The sequence below is a fragment of the Asterias rubens genome, chromosome 2 (genome assembly GCF_902459465.1).
Source record: "Asterias rubens chromosome 2, eAstRub1.3, whole genome shotgun sequence".
Taxonomy (NCBI): Eukaryota; Metazoa; Echinodermata; class Asteroidea; order Forcipulatida; family Asteriidae; genus Asterias; species Asterias rubens.
In genome coordinates, this window is record NC_047063.1 from 12,160,115 (window position 1) to 12,175,414 (window position 15,300).

The 15,300-nt window shown below is 40.2% G+C and overlaps 1 protein-coding gene across 1 annotated transcript; it reads right to left on the reverse strand.

The window, feature by feature from the left end:
• Positions 1-547: 547 nt before the first annotated feature.
• Positions 548-13,849, reverse strand: LOC117306571 (protein split ends-like). Its single transcript, XM_033791067.1, has 5 exons — positions 13,369-13,849; positions 11,244-12,622; positions 5,597-5,742; positions 3,913-4,069; positions 548-3,680 (listed from the first exon to the last, which is right to left on the reverse strand). Exons 2-5 carry the CDS (start codon positions 12,486-12,488, stop codon positions 804-806), a joined length of 4,425 nt encoding a protein of 1,474 aa, XP_033646958.1. The 5' UTR covers positions 12,489-12,622; positions 13,369-13,849; the 3' UTR covers positions 548-803.
• Between the last annotated feature and the right edge of the window lie 1,451 nt (positions 13,850-15,300).

Genomic DNA, 15,300 nt, shown 5'->3' on the forward strand with positions numbered 1-15,300 from the left:
TTTTTTCCACAGACCTTTGTTCTGTATCTTTTTTCTTTAAAAAAAAGGATCCGTAGATGGGGAATGTAGGCAATGCGTTAAATTATTTGAACTTTTATTAATTGGCGTAGTACATGTATTGGCAAGTTGTTTTAACTATCTTCGTATCTTAACTATCTTCGTGTCTTAAGCTTTTTAAAAAAATTACGGTCACCCACGCAAATTTATTACTGTACAGATTTTTAAATAATCAATAATTTATAGGCTCAATAGTTATTCTGCCGACATGTGGTTAGATTTAAAAAAAAATATTTACATTTAGTTTTAGTATTCAGTTCAGAAATAAACAAATCGTGCAAATATATACAGCGATAAAAACACACAAATGACGATCACAAATATCATGTAAAAACTTCAAGTTAAAAAGCAAAAAACAAGTCACGGCCTGAGTGAAACAAGATTGGTTTCCTTGGACTTGGCCATGGTGTCCCTTTAAAAGTTATCCATACACCTTAAACAGTTTTTCTAATAAAAGGTGAATTTAAGGCATGCATGTCAACTCTGCTTGTTTGTTTGTGTGTTTAATTGTTCTTTTCTATGCGTTTTAAAATTCAAATCGAAGAAAACTTGATCAGCAATCCAAAAGATTAAAATTTACAAATGGCACTAAGTTGATGTTGGCTTACACTTTACTTAAAATTGAGCATAATAAAAAAAACCATATCCGCATATTTCTTTAAAAACTGCATGAAACCAGAATATGATTTGTTATTGAATAGTGACTCAAAAAAGCGTCAAAGTGGTTGGCATAAGTGATACATTTGTTACAATGAAGTTTGTACCACACCAGAGCTAGACCTCGTTAGGTTAGTTTGACTGGTTCCTGGTTTTGGCGCCAATTGAGGCTGATTCCGATTCTGCTGCAGATTCTGCTGCAGTTGCTGCTGCTGCTGAGTTGGTACCTGCTGCTGCTCGTGCTGTTTGATGTACTCCTGATGTTCACGACGTAACTGCTGCAGGCGAAACTGCTGCTTTTGTTCTTCTGATAGTTGATAGTGCTGATATTCCTGTTGCTGTTGTTCGGTACGGTTGTTGGATTCTGGATGCTGCTGTTTCTGTTTCAGGTATTGTTGCTGTTGTTGTTGTTGTTGTTGTTGTTGGTGTTGTTGTTGTTGTTGCTGCTGCTGCTGCTGCATGTGTTGCTGTTGCTGCAGCTGTTGTTGTTTATGTTGTTGCTGGTGGTGCTGTTGTTGTTGGTGTTGTTGTTGGTGTTGTTGTTGTTGTTGTTGTTGTTGTTGTTGTTGTTGTTGTTGTTGTTGTTGTTGCTGCTGCTGCTGCAGCTGTCTGCGTTGTTGCTGCTGTTGTTGGTTTTGTGCTAAGTGCTGATTGTATTGTTTTTGATTGTGTTGTTGATTATTTTGATGTTGCTGTTCATGTTGTTTTCCTTCGTGTTGTTGTTGAAACTGCTGCATATGCTGTCGTTGTCGTTGTAGTTGCTCTTGCTCTAACAGTTGCTGTTGCTGTTGCACTTTTTGTTTCTGTTGTAATTCCTGCTGCTGCAGCTGCCTCTTCTGCATCAGTTGTTGCTGCTGTTGCAACTGTTTCTTATACTCTTGTTGTTCTAATTGTTGCTGCTGAAAACGAAGCTGCTGTTGATTCTGCAATTGAGCATTTGGTTGTTGTTGAAACTGGCCCCCTTTCTGCTGCCCAACGCTGACAGAGCGACCGTCATGCTGATCATAAGACCCAGATGGTTTGTATTCTTCTGCCCTGGAAGTCCCCACAACTCGTTGTGTTTGCCCCTGTGTCTCAGGGTCTTCATTAAACCGAACATTGTTGGTGCTTCTCGATTTTTTCACGTTTGCTGCCGGTTCACTAATATTAGCTTCTTTCTTCAGAATGGATGGAGACAGTGGCTGAGGCCCATAATCCCGATTCTGATGAGTCTGCTGGCTCTGTTGGGTCCCCTGGCTGTCTGTTACAGTGATCTCCGGTGTGACTCTGTTACGAGGCTTAGGCTTAGGCAGTGGCTGTGGCTTGGTTTGTGGCTGTGGCTTGGGTTCAACTTTAGGTTGAGCAGCAGCGTCTGGCGGTGGGGCCATGACAATTGGCTCATCCATCTCGGGTGCTTCTTCTACTAATTTGATTCCTTGCTTGGCAGCTGTCGCAAAGATGGAATACACTTCACTCTGTAACATGGGATCATCAACTGATGCAATAGATGCTCTTGAGAAGGCTGTTTTATCTTCCAGTGTCTTCTCAACCGATGGGGTGGGTGTATCTGGTTCTGGTTCTGGTTCTTGGGGTAGTGGTTTTGTTAGTTCTGAGTACTGGAAAGTTTCTTTAGTCTCTGGTTCAAAGGATGGTTTTTCATCGAAGTACTGCAGCTTTTCAGTTTGGTATTCGTCAAGAGGTTTCTTCGTCAGTCCCTGTCGAGGTGCTGGTACAGGAGGGATCCTGGTCTTCTCTGACTCTGTGTAGGTGACATCTCGCACTGGCATCACGATAGCTGTAGTTACTGGGGGATAGTATGAAGAGCTACCAAGATTCGCAACACCACCTGATCGGGTCATTGTTGAGCCTGGAGACTGAGTTGGGACAACCTTCTGGACTGCAGGGGCTGGGTTGTTGTAGGAAGCGGAGAGCGTCGAGGTGCTCCTCGATGAAGGCTGATTGAAGATACCATGAGTTGGTCTTGGTAAGCTCTTGTTGCCGAAGAAGTCCGTGCTCCTCTCAGCGGAATGTGAACTTCTAGGAAGCGTGCTTGACTTGCCTTGATGGTGGTCATGATGGTGGTCTTGATGATCGTTTGCACTGGAATGACTTCGTTTAGGAAGGACCGACTTGAAGATGTTGGGATTAAATTTAGACTTTCTTGTTGGTTCGGGTGTGACTTCAACTTCTTTTACAGGTTCAGGGTTGTGTGGTGGTTTACCTACAATAGCATATGTGTTTGATGCTGGTCGACTCACTGTGGGTAATGTATTTGACGGAGGTGGTACAGCGATGGCCGCATACACAGTATGATCAGATGTCAACTTGATGCCTTCGTTAGATTTCATCTGAGAGGCAGGGATGTTTCCCCCTGAGATATTCGACTGTCTTCCAGAACCCACCATCTGCCGATTCAATGAGGATGTGGATTTCTGGCCGGGAGGAAGACCGCTCCTTGACGGTGCATCTTTAAGTATCGATGAACCGTTAGAGGGTTTGGAGGATGCTGAAGAAGATCCGAACCTAACTGAAGATGCAGTACTTGCCCTGGCATGAGTTCCTCTGTTGAAAGGATTATGGGTTGTACCAGAAGAGCCAGATCCTTTAACAGGGTTTCTGAAGGCTGCACCAATACTAGCCATTGCACCCAACGTCTTGGGTTCTTTATCTTTCGCCTTGGAAGCTGCGGGTGCAGTTCCTGCTGATGTTGAGGGAGGAGCAGTCCTGAAATCAGGCAGTGTGGTACCAGAACGGGAGCTAAATAACTGGGACATTCTGTTACTGGGTTCTTTAGTAGGCATATTTACTGGTTCCTTATTCATACTGTTGCCGCTAGAGCTCAAATACTGCGACATCTTGCCCATGGGGGGTGCGTCAAAAGCTGATGACACAGGAAATGAGAATGAGGTTGCGAAGTTGTCGGACCCAGGAGTTGCAGTCATGGATTTGAAAGCCGCTTGACTGGCAGAGTCTGTTTCATCACTTGCCTGAAAATAAAAACAAGACAATTTATTATTGATTTTTTTTTAATCAATATCGAAGTTCAATGTCGCTACCTGATCTTCGTTGCAACAAAAAGCTTTATGTGTATCATTTGTTAATAAAAAGTTCAGCCATATTGAGCGTCACTGTAAATCACAAAATAATGCACTGAATCTCTACGACCAAATAACAACAAACTTGACTCATGAAACAGTCACACACAAAAACCGTTCTCACCTGCAAAAGGCTTTGGAATTCACGCATCAACTGCTGTTTGCTGTTTCCACCGATGTTGCCGTCTCCAATTGCCATGACTTCGTTCAGTCTACGTCTAAGGTCATTCAATTGACCTTTCAGGGTAGTGTTAACCTCCAGGCAACGTCTTAAGCCTTCCCTGTAAATTTAAATATAAATCGAATTCATGAGATTTTATACAACAAGCATTGTAGGGTGCAGCAATGGATTGTGTAGTTATAAATCTCTTGCCCATGCTTCCAGTTTTAAAAACTTTTACCAAAGAACAAACTTAAACATACTTAAACAGATTACCAATAGGCCTACTGCTGTGGACATTTAATCCGCATGTTATTCAGAAGTTAACAAAATAAAACAAACGAAAGACGTTCCCGTCCCTCAGAAAAAATTAGAGCTGATTTTTATTTTAAACTAAAGACCAATTAATTTTAACGTATTGCAAAAAATGCTGTGGACAAGTTGATGTAAATAAATGTCGTTTTGGAAGTTAGTATCATTTTTAATCAAAAACCAAATTGGTTATTATAATTAACATATCCAATAGTATTCCATTGTCAATGGGAAACAGTAAAAACAAGTACGAGTAAATTTATTTCCTTTGACAAAATTCAAATAAAGTACACACTAAATTATGCACATGAAGTAGAAGACAATCGCTGAAAGAAAAAGAAGGTGGGAACAGCCACAACGTTACATTTACAACAAAGATGTGGAGAAGGCTAAACTCAGGAGGGGAAAATTACAATTTTCTCTTACAAAAACATTTCAATCTGCCAATATTTTTTAAAATTTTATTTCTGCAAGTCGCCTGACACACAAGGCCTGAAGGCCACTTCAAGGTGTGGGCTACAATTATTTTATTCCAGAGGCTGTTGCCACCTACTCCTGGGGCTGAAACAGGGTTACCCCCTTTTACAGTCCATATGGATGTAGGCTTGGGTATCTTCAATTCGAAGCCTAGCCAGTAGAGCAGAAAGCACGACCTCCCAAATTTTATGTAGCAAGTGTCACGACCGGGATCCGAACCCACAATCCGGTGCTCTTATATACCCGCTCGGCCATGACAATGCCAAATTGTTATTGGCTTTTTATGACGTTTAAACCGTCAACTAATGATAGGCCTATACTTTATAAACCTGTTTAGGGGATACAAAAACAGACAAAGCATTATACAATAGATAACACAAATAGACAGGTTAACTGCATATAAAAAAATACAGATCATGTGAATAAAACAACAGTTCAATTGGCAATTTGGAAACAATCAAAATTCACGCAGCACAATTATTAGGTAAAGATCATGCATGAACCATACATCAACCATACATCATTTTACAAAAATATAAAGCAATTACAATATTTATACAAAAGTTACCAATGAATACGTTGAAGGATTGTTTTAGACAATACTGTTGTTGTTGCTGTTTTGTTTTTGTTTAGCTGCGTTTGTTTATTTTGTTGTGTGGTTAACTTATTAGGGTGCTGGGTGTTTGCTTGTTTGTTGGTTAGGTGGGGTGTTGGGTTGTTTGTTGGTTAGGTGGGGTGTTGGGTTGTTGGATGTCTTTGGGGTGTCTGTTGTTTGGTGTGGGGGTTTTTTGTGCTTGCTTTTTTTTGGGGGGGGGGGGTAGGTGTGGGGGGGGGGGTCACGGGTGGGGTTTTTCCGTACCTGGTTTGATAGAGGCGAAAACGTTCGAACTCCAGGACGGGGTAGTCTTGCATAATGCCAGGAATGTCCTGTGCATTGAAGAACTCAATCCGAAGTAGTAGAGAAGGTTCGTCCATTGTGCAATAGTCACCATCCAAAGCCTTGGCCTATAAACAAGAAACAAAACATTACAAAACCATTCAATGTTTGGTTATCGATCTTTGACATTGTTGTGTGTGCTTTAAAGAGAATGAAACCTTTAGTTTAAATATTCATCGTTTTCAAAAACATTTTAGTATCATTCTATAGACATTGTGTTTTTTTAAGTTTTAGTTTTTCTTGATCTTTGCACCGCTAGAGGACAACCAAGGGGAACCTTTTTTATTGAAGCAAGCGCCATGAGCACTATTCATAGATACCAGCGCGTTAGAAGACGTCAATATAATTATTATTATTTAAAAACTAATATTAACCATGTGAAAACTAGCATCACAGACTCTCAAGTTTAAAGGAACATTACATAATTGGTTTTGCTAACAAAACAGTTGCTGGCAGTGTAAAAATTTATGTAATCCACCATATACATAAACTGACAAACATGTAAAAGGTTGGGATCGATTGGCCATCCGCGCCACGAGAAAATAGTGAAAAACCGATTACAAATTTTGCATGACATCGCTCACTGAGCGATTAACTCCAACCGCGAAATTAGACTATTTATTTCTCATCAAATCTGACGTTTCAAACAGAAATTCTTCAAGGGATGCTTTCTACTATCACCATCATTAGACCGTGTAAGTTTGATGTAAATCTGTGATCTTCACGATTTTGTTTTCTTACCAATTCTGACTGTAACGTTCCTTTAAACTTCACAGATCGATCATTTTCAACATTCCAAAATAACTTTAAAGTTGTAATGAAAATCATTATGAAACATACCAAAAATTTGAAAAATCTGGTCCGCCAACCTGCCTCGAAAAATAAAAAATTATTCCATACAGTCTTAAAAACTTAAAAGGAAAGTTTTGAAATTGAAACCTGTCATCCTAAAGTAACCTTTCGAAACGAAAACGAAAGCGAAAATAAACTGCATGACTTGCGATTTTTGATGAAGGATACAGTTTTTGATAGAGGAATTATGATAGCTCTCCTTGAACGACAAATAGCGTGGTTTGATTTATTGGCGTTGAGTACTCCTTGGTATGCACCAGAGGTCTACTTTAAAGCTCTTTAAATAAATCATAATTATAGCTTAGTCACGAGGATGCACAGGTGGTCCATGGGTTAGGATGGGGGCGGGTTTGGGTGGGTGGGGTGTGGGTGGGTAGGGACAGCAGGCAGTAGGCCTCCCAGTTGAGGTTGGTTTAATTCGATTAGGTCTGTGCGTTGCAGTGGGCAAACATTTGTATGATAACCCATCCAAGTATGTATTATGAAATTTTAAAACGCTAAAAGTCAATGAAAATAAAAAAGACTTAAAAAATACTGTATATTTTATTTTCATTTACTTTTGGCGTTTTAAAATTTAGGGTTAAGAGTCTGGTAACTTATTGCTTCGATTGTGTCATTAAAATCCTTTGAAAAACTTTCGAGTTTCGACTAACTTCAAAATAGGCATATTTTCTATTCACTGAATAAACCATTACATGTAGCACATAGGTCCAATAGAGTTGATTAAGTTTGTCCCACCCACTGAAAACTTGTGTGTTTACAATAAACTCTTGTAAAATTTCATAGAGCTACTTACAAAGCAGCAAATATGCTCAACGGTTTTCTGATATAAAGCATAACTAATTAATTAAAGCATAATTACTTATTTCATAATTAACAGGGACACCAGACACAGATAGTAGGCCTACATCAAAACTATGGTATTTTAGCTGGTAACCTTATTCTATATAAAATCATGTGTGTATCTACTGGTTTAGTTTGTTCTTAGAGAACTGTTTTGCTTAATTCTACTACTGCGGAGTAGATTTCTCAGGGACAGTTCTGGATTTTTTAAACTATTACACGGGCGGATGGTATAGATGGATGTTTACTCTAGTAATCAACTATTTCGATGTGCTTATATAAGCCTCTCCATCGACATTGTGCCATGCTGTGAACCTGCCAAGCACGGAAAGAAAACAACTGCACCGTAAAAAAAAAAATGATGCAGACAACCCGAAACTTGGCGGGAACTTTGTCTCAAATAACTCTTTTGAATTGTTGGTGTAAGTTTTTTAAACCGTCAGGACAACAGCTGTTTCATTTAATGTGTGCTCATCGGGAGGTCAGGGACTTTATATCCGTCTTTCTAGAAAACCAACAATCCATCAGTCTTCTAAGATATTTGATTTCACCACAACCCAGTCATCTTTGGTCCGAGACTCTATACGGATTGTCAACCGCTGAGACAGAACGGTGGGTGCCAGTGAAGGCTAATTTGGGGCAGCTCATGGAGGGTATTCCCCCTAACATAACTGATTTGTTTGGATTGGGAGGTGGGCTAACAGCTACATGTACTCGGAAGCTTTCGAAAAATCAGGCTTAACAAGTTTGGGACAAATTGCAGTCGACTAACACGGTCGGCCATTTATGGGAGTCAAAATATTTGAGTCCCTTAAATGGCCGACCGTGTTAGTTCGCACAGAGTAAAAGAAAAACCACGCAATTTCGAGGCAAATTCGTGTGGATCGTTGTATTCCACTTGGGAATGTATAACATCTTTCTATCCATATGCATTTTATAACAAACGCTTTTAAAGACCAACTCGTCCGATCCAAGGCAACGTGTTCCTTTTGGCTAAAACAGTTTTTTGCTCCTCTAAATAAAAAAGAAAAGGTGATCGCCATTCTCAAAAGAACTGACGTGATGTAGGCTACTGGAGGAATTCAGGAAACGCCAGTTGCCTAGCGGCCTATATGAAATTACTTACAGCCATGTCAACAGACGGTGCCTTCCTTTATGTAGGCCTACTGCCATATGGGGCAAATATACAACAAAATAAGCATGACGTCATTGTCCAAAGCAAAACCAACGTATGTGTTATTTTCAGATCAATGCGTTATTGTTGGCAGGGAAACATGCATAACTACTTGCTGAAGCACTGTAACATTATTACCCAATTTCTAATCGGTTCAAAACAACAAACCACTTATTTTTGTTCTTCGAAGGGAACTAGCCATGAAAAAGCCTCCAATCGGCCCAAAACAACCAAACAAACTAATATTTATCTTTCAACGGATTTATTTTTACCAAGGTAACCATATAGTGTCCGACAATAACGGTGACGTCATCTATCGAACGAAACAACAAAACAAACTCATCTTTTGGCAACGATCATACAGTCAAAGGTGGCATTTTGCAACCGAGTGATGAAACAAAAATATTTTTACGACCAATACAAGTGGAGAATTGATTTGTTTTTTGTTGTTTGGGCACCTGCCCTCGGGACTCCAACATGGGAAGGCGGGGTTGATAAGGGTCGGTCGTGTACCCGACTCCGCAGGGCATTGACATTGTATTCAAGGAGTTTCATGATCAAGGTCTTGAGTTGTGACGATCAAAGAAAGTAAAGTATCAACCATCTTAAAGGGAGGGTTAACGTTTTGTTAATCACTCCAAACATTAACGACCATAAAAACGACCAGTTATTTAGAAGCATGTTGACAATGTATGATACTCTTCAAAGAAATGTGGTTTTAAAGGGAGAGGAATTCAAACACATTTCAATCGGAGAAAAGTTTTTGCATGAAACTTTTCAATCATAATTCTCGTTTACATGATTCTCACTCAACACGGGGAGGATGCTCAGCTTTTTGAGCATTTTAATTGCGTTCCAGTCCTAGTTTTTCTGTGCACGTCTTGACAAAAACTCTCAATTTATGATTGTTACATCGAGTACTATCAGGATGTTTGTTGTTGTCACACTTGGTCCCATTTCATAATACGTTTGCACACGGCTACGCATTGTATTTGATTTCACTATTCCCTCAAAACAAAAAACGTATGCAAATTACGGATTATGTTTTATGTGGGGACATAAACGCTGGAGATTTTCGACAATATCTCAAACACGCCACAGCCTTTTGAACTGAAATTTGTACAGGTTTGTTTTATCATGGAGGGAAAAGGTTTTGTTGTATTGCTCTTATAATGTAGGGCTACATGTGGGATTAATTGGAACCGTTCCAAAACTCCAAATGATTTGCCTTTAAAGGCAGTGGACACTATTGGTAATTATCAAAGACTAGCCTTCACAGTTACTGTATCTCAACATATGCATATTATAACAAACCTGTGAAAATTTGAGCTCAATTGGTAATCGAACTTGCGAGATAATAATGAAAGAAAAAAACACACCCTTGTCACACAAAGTTGTGTGCGTTTAGATGGTTGATTTCGAGACCTCAAGTTCTAAATCTGAGGTCTCGAAAACAAATTCATTGAAAATAACTTCTTTCTCGAAAACTATGGCACTTCAGAGGGAGCCGTTTCTCACAATGTTTTATACCATCAACCTCTCCCCATTACTCGTCACCAAAACGGTTTTATGCTAATAATTATTTTGAGTAATTACCAATAGTGTCCACTGCCTTTAAGGAAATCATAAATGGGAAAAGCCTACTCCCCATTGTTTGTGGTTTTTGCTATATCCTGCTGGGATTTGATTCAAGATTGGAAGATCGTTGTCTTCAGGTTGAAGTAACTTGGACCAGTAATTTGACGTCCGGGTCCTTACTGGTGAGAACGCAGCATGATAACCTCGAGTAGGGTGACCTACAAAACGGTTACTTCAATGTTTGTAAACAATGGCTTCTATAATTTCATACTTTTGGTCATTGTCAAGGAGGCCTGTCCTCACTTGGTGTATCACAAAACATGCATAGAATAGCAATCCTGTGAAAATTTAGGCTCAATAGGTCATCGAGGTTCAAAGAAAAAAAGTGACCGAAACAAGAACACCCTTGTTGCATAGAATTGGGTGCATTCAGACGCATGAGAAAAGCCTTTCTCAGATTAAAATTATGGGGTGAAAAATTACCTCTTTCTCTAAAATTACATTAATGATTGTTTCAGACAATGTTTTACACTAAACAGCTCCCCAGTGCTCTTTACCATACAACTATAAGGGTTTATGTTTATACATTTTATGAGCAAATCTCAAAGGATTGGCCAGATGAAGGGAAAATAATAACGCATAACCCTTTATACCCAAAACGTATCCGACTGTCTTAATCTTACACTATTATCTAAAACAAAATAGACGCTACTGTTAATTTATGTTGATATAACAAGATGTTGATATAGCAATATTGCAGAAATAATATTGACCTAATAACAACAACATGTAATTGAAGTCCAGACCGTTCTAACTGTATTAAAGTTTCCCTGCCACATGAGGGGAAATCCCTGTGGCCTGTCTGACATGGTCTATTGTTCATGCATGCCGAATAACTGTGCGATGATGCGTGATTATTTTTGTTTTTGGTCATAGACTAAACTAATGCGTGAAATTTCAAATCGAGGGGTAGAGATTGTTTAAAAACCAACAGTATTTGATGTCATGCCAGGATATTGGTGAACAAATTAAGAACATGTTTAAACTTTTGGTATCTTTTAAAATGTCATATACTTATAATGCGGACAATAAAATATTCTTATTCTAATATATTTGACTTACCCGATGTATTGGGATGTCAGTCGCCATAGTGAACAACTTCTCCGGGAATGCTGGTGAGAAATATGCAGACATGGGAGACTCCGTGATGAATACATTGTGACTACGGTCCGTACGAGAAAGAAGGTATGCTTTCCACTGCAAGTACTTAGTGCAGAGAGTGTCCCGGGTCTGCCCCTGTCGACTCACCGGGTAAATTTGGCTCCTGTCCTCCACATCAAGCCGAAGTGACAGGTATTGGGATGAGTTATTGGCCGAGAGTTTCCACACATTCATACGATGATCGGGGAAGATGGCGTCATCGAAGACAAAGTTATCCGTGTGGTAGTAACCTCGGGTGGTCAGGCCCACTTCCACGAAGGCGAACGGGGTTATGGAGAGGATCTCCACGCCGATCGGCACGGGACCTTTGCTGAACATGTCCGAGGTCGAGAGGGGATCGAAGGCTTTGAATCTCCCGTAGCCGCGATCCGTCTTGAAGGAGAATTCAAACGATTTCGAGTCACCGTCTGGGGAGACGCGATCACCGAGGAAGAAGCGGTACCTGATTCGGCAGCACAAGCACTCCGGGACCTGTGGGTTGTTCAGACGGTGCAGATACATCGAGACATGCTTGTCTGCTTCTTCGCGATCACCGAGCGGATAGAACGACATGTAGAAATCAAATCCACAGATGGAGAAATTCGGTGTGAAATAAGAAGAGAATGGTTGATTCATGTGATCGGGGAGCTGTGAGAAGTCCACCATCTGTTGGTAGATAGTCCGGCAGTATCTGACAGCAAGCTCAACAATGACCGTCCGTCCTGGGTCCACCAGGAAGCCATTTCCAGGGGCAAGGATTTCATGGAGAGGTGCAAGCTCTCGTTTCCCCCATCCCAAAGTATCTGGTGCACTGAATTCAACCTGTGAGCCTTCGGATACCACACTCTCCGAAGCATCCACGACGTTCCTGACAATCAGGCGGTAGTCAGCTCGGCAACTTACCCCCTCCCCGGCTGCCTTATTATCCCAGTACAGGTACATCCCAAGAAAGATGTCATCAGAGTCTTTCGACTGGTATCCCCCACAGGTCAGATACCACTCATGTCCTTCATAGTAGATTGGAGATGATCTAGTAGGCCGTTCAAAGAACGCCTCCAAGTCATTCATAGAGAGAAGAAAGGTAAACAACTGTGTGCCACCGGCATCATTCAGAGCCAGGGCTCGGGTGAGGTTCAAGGAATTGCTCATCTTGGGAGCCAAGTTCATGTTCTTTCTTCACAAAATTACACGTTTCTGTAACATACACATGTCCCGAGTTGAACTTTTTGAACAATCACATCTTGCTGTTGCTATACTCGGCTTGAGCTTCTGCGTTGGTCCGTGGCTTGTTCCTGGTTGACCTTGAAATGGAAAGTGAAAAAAAATGAGTTATTGCCACGGGACGTCTCCTGCATTACTCACTCTGGAAGGTTCGGTTTATATTTGGTTTGTGGTATACTTGCCAAGTAGATTTGTTCTTTTGAGGATTTGTTTTGGTTTATTTTCTACTGATATGCCGCAGAGTAGATTTTCGGAATTCAATAGTGGAATATAAATCAAGACAAGTTCTCAAAAGAATAAATTTTCCTGGCAAGTAAATACACACAAATACAGCAAATAAAATAATATTATTGATACCTCACCATGCAATGCCTCAAAGCCTATACATTTGTGTACAACGACTCATTATTTTATACACGATGGTTCGAACTTCCATGTACATATGTACATCAACAGCCATCTCCATCATTACCCGTGTTGACATGAGAGAAGGTTTCGCATTTTCAAACTATCCCACGTCGTTTTGATGAGGTGACTCTTGTCATGTCACAACTGAATTATATTCAGCCACGTGCCACGACTGTGCTTAATTTACGATGTGAAAATTAACATTGACAGGTGCGCCAGTCATTTACAATCCCCCGTCGATTTTATGTGTATCTACATAAAAAGAAATCAACATGGAAGCCGGGTCGTATACAAAGTGTATACACATACGTACGCCATGTTGGTTCACAAACAATAAACAACAACGACCAAAATACCATTCCACGGTATTCAACTATTTATCACAGTGTACAGAAATTATATCTGGTTAAATACTCACCATCCAAAAATGGGGTGTGTCAACGAAACATCGTAAGGAAAAATGTCGTCATTTGAGGAAATGAGCAGCGATATAAAAAAAAACGGTTCAATCCTTAGATGCAGTCAACCAGTCCATTATCATAATCCATTCGTTTCAGTTCCACAGCATGTACAGATGGAGTACTTTGTATCGGGGGCCCTCGCCGTGAGGGTAAATTTAATCCAAATCATCAAAATGAAATTGAAGTGGTGACGCGGCGTGTACGGCTTGGGTTCAATCAAATCATACCGACTCCATGGGTCCAATAGCGACGCCACACCGGGGTAAATGCTATCACACCAGACGATGGGCAAAGTCCATTTCAACGCGAAACAATTACATGGATCTCTGAGAACGCACTATTACGTGGTGACATGTACATGTATTATGCATTTTTTTTTTATAACAACTCATTGATGATTCACAAACGAGCGCAGTGTGTAGTGCAGTCATCCATTCGTGTTGGTTTGAATGCGTCTGTTTGGAGAACATCTCCATAACAAAGGATGAATGGAGGCAGAACTCTGACCCCAATGAGTTGACAGTCTGGAAACCCAACGCTTTCAGAATTTGAATTGTAGGGGAGTGTGAGAACGTTGAACACAATTACAGTTATGGTTGCAGGGGGTCGATCGCAAAGAGTTATAGGACTGTTCCTAATATAGGACTAGTCCAATATGAGATATTAAAAATAACAGGCTAGTCCCAAGCATGGAGGAACAATTAGGGTTCTAAGTAACTCGCCTTAACTCTGGAGATAAGACTATAATAGTCTGAGGCCTAAACTCTTTGTGGGAGTCCTTACCAAATGATATTACGCTAAATTGATGACAAGGAAGTAGGCTAACAGCAAAGACCAAAGTTACCCACCCTCTGGCATATCTGATAAAACATCGCAGGCTCTCCCATCATCGTCCGTTATATGGAGTTCTGTTTTATAACGGTTTACCGAGAGGCATTAAAACAAGCTCAGTTGTACAATAGCGGCGTGCATGAGCATGTAAAATAGACCCGCATGTTTAAACAAAACACGTGACAGTTTGTTTTTTGTTGTAAACCACAATGGGCTTCAGTTACGTTGACTTACAGCTTTGTCTGTGGAAACAATAAGAAAGAATTTGACCGCAGTAAACAAAACAGTTAGCTGTCAGAATTCCTGAAGTGAGGTTCTATGTTATGTCTTCGTTTGCATAATGTAACTTCAGCTTCCCTATTTCTTCATAAACACAAAACATAACTTCTGACTATACGGAACTTGTTTACGTAAAATAATGTAAAATAATGAAAGCATATCCAGAGTATGTGTTGTGTTGTTCTGTGCTCTTCAGAAGAAAACAATCTTCAACACTATTGGTAATTGTCAAAGACTAGCCTTTACAGTTGATGTATCTCAACATATGCATAAAATAACAAACCTGTGAAAATTTTAGCTCAATCGGTCGTCGAAGTTGCGAGATAATAATGAAAGGAAAAAACACCCGTGTCTCACGAAGTTGTGTGCTTTCAGATGGTTGATTTCGAGACCTCAAATTCTAAATCTTAGGTCTCGAAATCAAATTCGTGGAAAATTACATCTTTCTCGAAAACTACATTAGCCTTATACTTCAGAGGGAGCCGTTTCTCACAATGTCTTATACTATCAGCCTCTCCCCATTACTCGTTACCAAGTAATGTTTAATGCTAATAATTATTTTGAGTAATTACCGACAGTGTCAAGTGCCTTTAAAAGAACAACTGTTGACGTGCATAAGTCCAAAATGTTTCAAGTCCCTTATAAGGGACTTGTTGCGAACAATGCAGACTTCTTTTGTTCTCAGTTCCACACTTAAAGGATCTATGTACCACAGATTTACATTAAACTTACACAGTTTGAAGATTATGATAGTAGAAAGCTTCCCTTGAAATGTTACT